Raw genomic sequence first — 8,530 nt, 5'->3', positions numbered from 1 at the left:
TTGACAAAGTCTGCGGGCTCATTCCGGTGATTCAATTGTACATAAATCTGAAATTTTAATGTTGGTGGTTCGATAATGAGTCTAATACTATTCCAAATTTAATTATGTTTATTATGTCCATTTCTTTAGATTTTTTTTTGTGATATTTAAATAAACTTTATTTAACTAAATAATTAACTGATAATACGATATAATAAAACTTTTAATGTATTAAATACCTTTTCCTACAAACGTAAAATAAGGCGATAGATAAATTTTTTGGAAAGATTTTTATCTTGTTACGCCAAAGGAGTATAACTTCTATGGCGTGTACATAAGTACACAAACGTTTTTTTTTCTAATAAACTATAGCCTACTTCCTGACTCAGCTTTTATTTAGCAAATGAATGGTTAAAATCCGTCCAGTACTTTCGTAACCTATTCGGTACAAAATAAAAAAAAACAAATAATAGTATAAAATTAGTTCACGTCAAAAAATTATAGTTTCTGATATTTTAAATAAACATTACTTACAGCAAATCAGAAAATCAACCCAAACAAAGTTGCGGGCATCCGCTAACACGTACATAAAATGTGTAGGTACCTAACCAATTTTAATAATATAACCTTCCAAAGAAAGAGAAAGCAATGAAAGAAATACAAAAATATTATAAAATATTTTATTTGAGTTTGTGAGCAAGTACTTACCTAACCGTAAACCATTGCGACAAAGTTTCTTACAATAATATTTATTAATAAACAACAATAAAGTAATACGCTTTTGACTAGTAGTAGTAAGGACCACGGTTGCATCCGCATCCGCATCTGCCAGAGATGGTGACAGTGCCAGCGGCTGGTAAATCACCAGCGAAGCGCACAGCTCCGAGGATTGGCACCTGTCCAGCGACGAGGGTGGTGCCAGCAACTGGCATCTCACCAGCGACCGCAACGTCACCGACGCCAGCTCCGCCATACGCGCCGAGTTCTATAGCGGCCGGAGCCAAACCTGCTCCCAGCCCGCCGAGCTCAACAGCCATTGGCGCTACACCGAATGGTGCAGCAGCCAGGCCAGCGCCATAGCCGTACGGCCCGAAACCTGGAGCTAAGGCAGCTGCGTTGGCAATTCCTGGACCATAGCCGATTGGTCCTGCACCAAGGCACTGACTGAATACATTCTGAAATAGACATTTTTTTTATTGGTTAGCTTCTACTGAAACGAAACGAATAACAGAATTGTATTATCTGCAAGATAGGTATAGGTATACTAAAATAAACGGATGTTTAAATGATTCAAAGTTTAAACTTTTGTTCTTACCTGTACCAAGCAAGCTTGGACGCAAAGCAAAAGGAAAGCAAAGGAGGACATGGTTGTACTTGACGATGTCAAACGTGTAATATTGATTCCCATTTTACAGTGAGATTTTTATACAAAAAGTTAACATTAGTTATGTAACTATTATCATTAAATACTGACATATATTATAACGTGTTCGAAATTCTTTATCACTTTATTACAAAAAGAATAAAATTTGTAAATGTGGTTGCTAGATTGCTAACCTCTTTTCCTAATTATCCTAGCCCATATTCCCATACTCTACAGGGCAACTTCTACACTTTTCGACCATATATATTGTTGACCACATATTGTCGATAATAAAATGACTCTTTTAAGGTTCCGTATCCGTCTGTCTGTATTAGCGTCCGTCCATCCGTCACACTCGATTATTTCAGTAACTATTAAAGCTATCGGCGTGATATTTAGAATAGAAATATTAGTTTAATTAAAATGGGGATTAAATCGGAAGTTTGCAATATAAAAGTAAGATGAATATAGTGAGAGGGGTTTCGTAATATTCGGCTTGATCGGTAAATTCTAAAACAGAATTTTATTTATTTTAATGCGTAAAAGTTTCAACTTTTTCGTGCAAAATATTGAAACAAATACCATTTGAAACGTTACTGTTGAAGCGAGTGCTATGTGATTTAATTTAAAATAAAAAACACCGTCAAGTTAGAGGTGCGTGCCAGAGATCGAACTCGGTCCCTCCGAAAGAGAAGCCAAGCCCTAACCCGCTAGCCTTTACCACTGTGCTTCTGACCATTTTCTTTTCGGTAGAGGTGGTACATTCACTTAAGTTAAACAGATTTGACGTTCCAGAAGTGCTTAAAGAGTGGGCCTATTTTAATAAATGAAATTTTAATTCTGTGTAAAAATGTGTGCCGGTCGTAATGTTTTCTTTTTGGCACAATATTCCACTGTTAAATAAAATACGCAATTTGAGCAAACCTACCATTACTCAACTAATAACAAAGATTGCAGTATATGTAAAAACACAATGTCTTTAACAGTTTCATGACCGAACCACAGTTATGTAATTTTTTATTATCATTGAATATTGACATAATTTAAATTTTAGAAATAATGACCTAACTTATATTTTACAATATTTTTTATCACCAATATTTTATTTAGTAATAATATTTTAGTAACAATTTACTTACTATTGTTATCACTTCAAATTGGTAATATTTTAGGTATAAAAAGCACTAGAATTATATAAAAAACATATTTACTCACTAGCTCAACCCTCAGCAAGTAAACTCTGGTAAAATGGTCGCGAAGTCGGTTCTTTTCTTTTGTGCTCAAGCACTCCTAGTCCAGGTAAGTCGTTTCTTTAATAATATTTAATTTTCCTATACAAACATTTAATCCCTATTCTAAAGAGTTGTTTTAATAAAATACGTAGACATAATTTATTTCTACGAAGAATTTCACCCCGGGATATTTCAAAAAAGTAAGAAAGAATGTACTCAAACAAGACATTCTTCTAAATTTGAATGTCTCTTAGACGGAAATTTCATATACCCATTCAACCTTCGTTTAGGAGTTAGTTTTAGCTCTAGGAGTAGATTTCTGAAATAAAAAGTTGAAGTATATGCTACTCTGTTCCTATACCTGCCTGGGATAGCACAGCCGAAATTGATGCAGCCGTTTCAGAAATAAGTCGGAACAATGACTGACAGTCTGGAAACAAATATTCAGATAATAGTCTTTTTGTTTTACCCAACATGTAATATACTGTTAACTATTTTGACCCTTAATTTGATCCAATCTTTTTACTTTCAGTACATCTCTGCTCAATGCATCGGCAACGCCTACAACGGTTTAGCTGCCCCCTGGGGTGCCGCTCCCTACCCCGGCGCATGGAACGGCTTACCATACGCTGAAGCTCCCTTAGCCGCCCCTTGCGCCGCTGCCTTCGCGCCCGCCGCTTCCAACGGAGGAGGCTTCCAGATCACCAGCGCTTCTCCCATCGCGGTCACTGGGCTGTCTCTGACGTCTGACAATGCGTACGAGGGCCCGCTGTCTGTGACTGGTGCTATGCCGTTCTTGGGAGCTGTCGCTCTTGAAGGTGCTCTGCCTACCGCTGGTTCTGGAGCCATCACTTACGGCTGCGGCAGCGGAAACGTGGCCATGCTGAGCGAGGGTGTCAACGCTGGGCCTTTCGGTTACGGCGCTGGGGTCGCGGGAGAGCTGGGCTACGGGTACGCTCCTCTGGGCTATGAAGCCGGTATCGCCGGACCTGGATACGGATACGGCTATAACAGAGGTTGCGGATGTGGTGCTTTGTAATAATTCGTAGTTTTATAAAGAATTAATTGTTTTGATTTTATAATAAGAGGTGAAATAAAATTATCTTATACAAATATATCTATGATCTTTAATTTTTGTGAGTGCTTTTAAATACATCTTACGAACGAAGTGTTGAGACGTGTGTTTGGTGCTGTTAACGCGTTAACGCACGACCTTTAAGACATCTTTAGAGAGCCGATTGTAGTCTAATACATAAAACTGCCTTAAACCTAATCCTTTAGTCTAAGTATTTTTATATATAATCCACCGACTTACAGGTCGGTGGAGCGATGTAGTAGAAAGGGGCATGAGAGTTCTGGGAGTTTGGAGTTGGTAACCAGCTGCTTCTGATGGAGAAATTTGCCTTACAAAGCCAAGAGCTATGGAGCTTTGATGATGATGATGATTTATAAATCTCATAGTCATAACAGAATGCGAAGGCTGTTAAGCTTTATCCTAGCTAGGTATTTATGATTGACCACGTTGTCATATTAATTAACCCATTACCGGCCCACTACAGGGCACGGTTCTCCTCACACAATGAGTAGGGGTTCAAACCTTAGTCCACCACGCTGGGCCAGTGCGGATTGGTGGACTCCACACCGTTGAGAACACTATGGAGAACTCTAAGGCATGCAGGTTTCCTGTATTGGTATTGTAAGCTATTTTAATTGCGCACGCACGTAACTTGGAAAAGTTATAGGTGCGTGCCCGGATTGGAACTCGGCCCTCCGAAATTGAAGTCTAAGGTCATACCCTGGGCTATCACCGCTTTGTTTATGATTATATATCATTTTATATATCATTGCTATTAGTTACGATACATCTTATTTTAAGGTATCTTTTGAACTAGGGTTCAAAAGAAGAAGAATAGTTCTTGAAGTTATTACAAGGTAGTCCTTGACTGCAATCTCGCTTGCTGGTAAGTGATTATGCAGTCTAAGGTGGTAACGGGCTAACCTGTTAGGGGTATGGCAGTTATATTAAAACCATACCCCCTCATCGTTTCCTACGCGATAACATATTGGAACGCTACACACCTAGCGGCACGTCTTTGTCGGTAGAGGCGTAACTAGCCATGTCCGAAGCGTCCAACCAGACTATACCAGGGAGAATTGAGAAATTATAAATTCCCAAATTGCCCCCGCTGGGATAGAACCTGGGACCTCCCACTTAAAACCACAGAGCTAACAGCTGCGCCAGAGAGCTTGTAAAAAAAAAAAAAATTTGGGCGAAGCGTTTAGTGACTCAAAACAAATATATGGAAATACTGTTGCCCGCGTTTTTCATCCGCGTTTATTACGTTTGCTTACATATCCCGTGGGAACTGTTTGTATTCCAGGGATGAAAAGGAACCTATGTTACTCTCCGTCCTTTCAAGTTGATTGTTTGCATAATTAGTGTGTGAAGGAAGGACGAACAAATAAACACACTTTCGCATTAAAGTATATTACTAATAAGTAAGGATACCGAGCGATCGGCGCGAGACGCGACGCGGCGCGCTACGTGGTTACCCATTCGTTTATTCACATCTCGTCAAAATCGCGCTACGCGAATTGTCCCGCTTGCGATGTTTGGCTAGCACGTTAGACTGCATTTCTCTTACAGTTTGCAGGCAGGTTGCTACCTACCTACTGCTAGATTGGACATAATTAATACACTTTAATTGAATACACCAAATAAACATTAGTAAAATTGAAAATAAAAATTTAACATAAAGTATACAATTTGGCGGCCTAATCGCTACAAAGCGATCTCTTCCAGAAAACCAAAGGCGTAAAACACAGCTCAATAAGAGAGGTAGGCGGTGCATATAAATAAACATATATAATTGTATATATAATAATAACATATAATATAATATTATAAATGTAAGAGTTTTTATTTGTTGAGTATGTATCTTTTAATGTGTTTTATTCATTCACGCAAAAACTACTCAACGAATTTGCCTATTGGAATGAAGATAGATTAGGTATACCCTTGATGAACAGGCTACTTTTTACCTCGGAAAAATCCGCGGATCCCGCGCTATTGGTGGAAAACGGAATTTCACGTCGATGTTGTAACTATAGCCAAAGTTTGCCATAGCAAACTTCCTCGAAATAAGAATTAAGTATGTACGTTTTGTTTTGTTGTCGGTTTTAAATTCCACGATCTTCTGCCAATAAAGTCCAGCGGCTTCCTGCGACTTGTTTAGTGACTGACAACCTAATCGGTTTTCTACCAACGCTGCGTTTACCGATGCGAGGTTACCATGCTAGCATCTTGGTACTCTAAGTCCAACGTTCCTCGAGCTATGTGCTCCGTCCATTGCCACTTCAGCTTCGCTAAACGTTAAGCTTTGTCATTCCCGAGCGTTTCCACCTGCAAGCTTACTCGCGTAAGTCTTGCACGAGTTTCTTGCTAAATTTTTATCATACCGTCCGTTTATTTATCGCAAATATTACTGGTGCAAGCTTCTTGCACAAGTTACTAGGGTAAGCAATATGCAAATACTATTTACACAAGCTACTGACTGAGGCATCCACTTGCACGATGTTTCTGTGATGTCTCGTCAGAAAACGCAGCGACCGATTGCATGTCTGTGGGCGGCAGTTTTGAAGTAATGGATAGCTGCGATCTTAGTGCAATCGATTGATTCGACGCATTGTCTGTGAATAGATACCCTAAGGTGCTGATTTGGCACACCTAAAATCCAAAAAGAAAATCAATATTCTTCAATATTCAATATTCGCAGACACTAACAAGGTCCGCGTAGAATTGTGAAACAAAAGTTTACAGGTTTCCCTAAGTAATTACCGAGACACTTAGGTTAATATTTTTCATTTAATAAAATCTTTCATTATTATCTAGTTGAAGTAATAATAAGTAATTAATATAATTAAGAGAACTATATTGAAAAGATTGATTTTGTACCACGCAGCTCGCATGAAAAATGGTCGTTGGATTTTTTTTTACAAAACATTACATTGTGTGTGGACCTATATACTTATGTATTATTTTTATATGTATAACGGAGAACAGGCGGCAGCATATACTGTGCTACAACTACGAACTACTGTGATCATCAACACAGCTGGCCAGCGTGGTTATTATGGGCAAACCCTCCCGTTGGGTGAGACTTTTGGTAGAGTCACTACAAACACAAACTGACTTGACCTTTCAAAAGTGCTTATAAACTGGGCCTACATGAAATAAATAAATTTTGAATTTTGAATTTTTTTTGATCACTATAAGGCACATCACTACACACCTACACCTTAGTAAATGTAAGTGCGAGCATAATAGACAGAAAAGTATGATTTATGACAGTTCTTCAGTTTGAAATGCGTCGACTATCGTACATCTATAAAATTAAGTGTTTTAGTTTGTAAGCCGTAACAGATTATAATATGGGAATATTTTTACATGTCGTATTGATATAACCGTGTGTTTGAAGACATTACAGTTAAAAAAAAATTAAAAAAGAACAAACAGAAAGTTCCAGAAAAACAAAAGTTTATTCATAAAAAACTAATAACATTTCAGTACCGAGGGCCAGTACACGCGCCATATCCAGGTTGGCCGTAAGCTCCAGGGTAGCCGAAAGGTCCGGCGAGTCCGTCGTAAGCTAGGCCGGAGTAGCCGAAGCCAGCAGCGAGGTCCTCGCTGATCATCGCCACGTTGCCGTTTCCGCAGCCATAGGTGACGGCGCCGCCTCCGACGGTGGGCAGGGCGCCTTCCAGAGCTACGGCGCCCAAGAACGGAATAGCGCCGGTCACAGACAGCGGGCCCTCGTACGCGTTCTCTGACGTCATGTACACCCCGGTGGGTGCAATGGGCGACGCGCTGGTCACTGTCAATCCTCTGCCGTTGGACGCGGCGAGCGCAGCCGGGCCGAATCCATTGCCGAACGGAACAGCCCATGCGGATTCGCAGATGCCAATTGGAGCGATAGTTTCACATGGTGCGGCTACTGGAGCGATGGTTTCACATGGAGCGGCCAATGGAGCGGCTAATCCATATCCAGAAATGATCCGTTGGGTCGAGATGGTCTAAAAAGAAATACTTTCATGAAAAACATATTGATATTTCCTAGACTCTCCAGTGGTCCTAATTATTCAATCTATTTATAATTTAAAATTATGAATTAAACAAAGTGTCTGTGTGTTTGTAACCTATTCGGCTCAACCGCAGCTCCTATTTTAAAGTAGTTTGACATTATCAAGACTCAGCTTGCATCCTGGAGTCGGATATTCACTACTACTATGAATATTTAATTTTTCTCTGTGGAAAGGAAAATACATTAGTTGTGCACGGCTTCGCAGCGAAACTGATCTCGGGTGATATTTTATCTGATTTTGGTGAAATACGATATTTTTTATCCCGAAAATACTAAGTGTTCCAGACAACTGGAAAAGCGCGGTGGTTCTATGGCCACAAAACCTTTTCCATGGAGCCTGTACATCAACATCAATACAATAATATCCCACTGTGGGGCACAGGTTAAAGATGGCGGTGAAATTCTCTGATTCATCAAACCTGGAAACTGCATTGAAAGCCAATAAAGCATTTCATTTTTAAATAAAATAGAAGAATTACCTGAACAAGCGCAGAAGCGCAGAACAGAACTATAGCCTTGTACATGTTTGTAGTTAATTGGGTTTTTGTAAGTTGAATGATATTTGACACGCATTGTTTACCTTTTTATATAAATAGTTTATCGTTTGTTACATACATTTTTTCTTTGTAAAATAACGTAGCATAATGAAGTAATTATCTTGTAATGAAAATGTAGTGAAATTGTGATAACGTTTTTCGAAACTGTTGCTAGGTTCATTGTTAGAATTATAACCGAAGGATGGCCTGGACCCTATTATTAAGCCCCCGCTATTAGTCTGTCCATCTGACTGGTGGAGTCCGCCTTAAAACCCTGAT

General features: G+C 39.3%; 3 protein-coding genes across 3 annotated transcripts; 1 reads left to right on the top strand and 2 right to left on the bottom strand.

The window, feature by feature from the left end:
* Positions 1 to 643: 643 nt before the first annotated feature.
* On the bottom strand, positions 644 to 1,390 carry LOC120625108 (chorion class CA protein ERA.1-like). Its single transcript, XM_039892039.1, has 2 exons — positions 1,295 to 1,390; positions 644 to 1,154 (listed from the first exon to the last, which is right to left on the bottom strand). The coding sequence occupies exons 1-2, from the start codon at positions 1,385 to 1,387 to the stop codon at positions 765 to 767; spliced, it is 483 nt and encodes a 160-aa protein (XP_039747973.1). The 5' UTR covers positions 1,388 to 1,390; the 3' UTR covers positions 644 to 764.
* A 1,123-nt stretch (positions 1,391 to 2,513) lies between these two features.
* LOC120625101 (chorion class B protein PC10-like) lies at positions 2,514 to 3,691 on the top strand. Its single transcript, XM_039892030.1, has 2 exons — positions 2,514 to 2,641; positions 3,107 to 3,691. Exons 1-2 carry the CDS (start codon positions 2,591 to 2,593, stop codon positions 3,611 to 3,613), a joined length of 558 nt encoding a protein of 185 aa, XP_039747964.1. The 5' UTR covers positions 2,514 to 2,590; the 3' UTR covers positions 3,614 to 3,691.
* A 3,398-nt stretch (positions 3,692 to 7,089) lies between these two features.
* On the bottom strand, positions 7,090 to 8,269 carry LOC120625460 (chorion class B protein PC10-like). Its single transcript, XM_039892538.1, has 2 exons — positions 8,195 to 8,269; positions 7,090 to 7,647 (listed from the first exon to the last, which is right to left on the bottom strand). The coding sequence occupies exons 1-2, from the start codon at positions 8,237 to 8,239 to the stop codon at positions 7,138 to 7,140; spliced, it is 555 nt and encodes a 184-aa protein (XP_039748472.1). The 5' UTR covers positions 8,240 to 8,269; the 3' UTR covers positions 7,090 to 7,137.
* Between the last annotated feature and the right edge of the window lie 261 nt (positions 8,270 to 8,530).

Source organism: Pararge aegeria, chromosome 7 (genome assembly GCF_905163445.1).
Source record: "Pararge aegeria chromosome 7, ilParAegt1.1, whole genome shotgun sequence".
Lineage (NCBI taxonomy): Eukaryota > Metazoa > Arthropoda > Insecta > Lepidoptera > Nymphalidae > Pararge > Pararge aegeria.
This window is presented reverse-complemented; position numbering and strand designations above follow the sequence as displayed.

Coding starts and splice junctions, on each gene's coding strand:
- LOC120625460 (XM_039892538.1), bottom strand. CDS start 8,239: ATGTACAAGGCTATAGTTCTGTTCTGCGCTTCTGCGCTTGTTCAG. Junction 7,648..8,194: donor GCGCTTCTGCGCTTGTTCAG/GTAATTCTTCTA, acceptor ATTTCTTTTTAG/ACCATCTCGACCCAACGGAT.
- LOC120625101 (XM_039892030.1), top strand. CDS start 2,591: ATGGTCGCGAAGTCGGTTCTTTTCTTTTGTGCTCAAGCACTCCTAGTC. Junction 2,642..3,106: donor CTCAAGCACTCCTAGTCCAG/GTAAGTCGTTTC, acceptor TTTTACTTTCAG/TACATCTCTGCTCAATGCAT.
- LOC120625108 (XM_039892039.1), bottom strand. CDS start 1,387: ATGGGAATCAATATTACACGTTTGACATCGTCAAGTACAACCATGTCC. Junction 1,155..1,294: donor TCCAAGCTTGCTTGGTACAG/GTAAGAACAAAA, acceptor TGTCTATTTCAG/AATGTATTCAGTCAGTGCCT.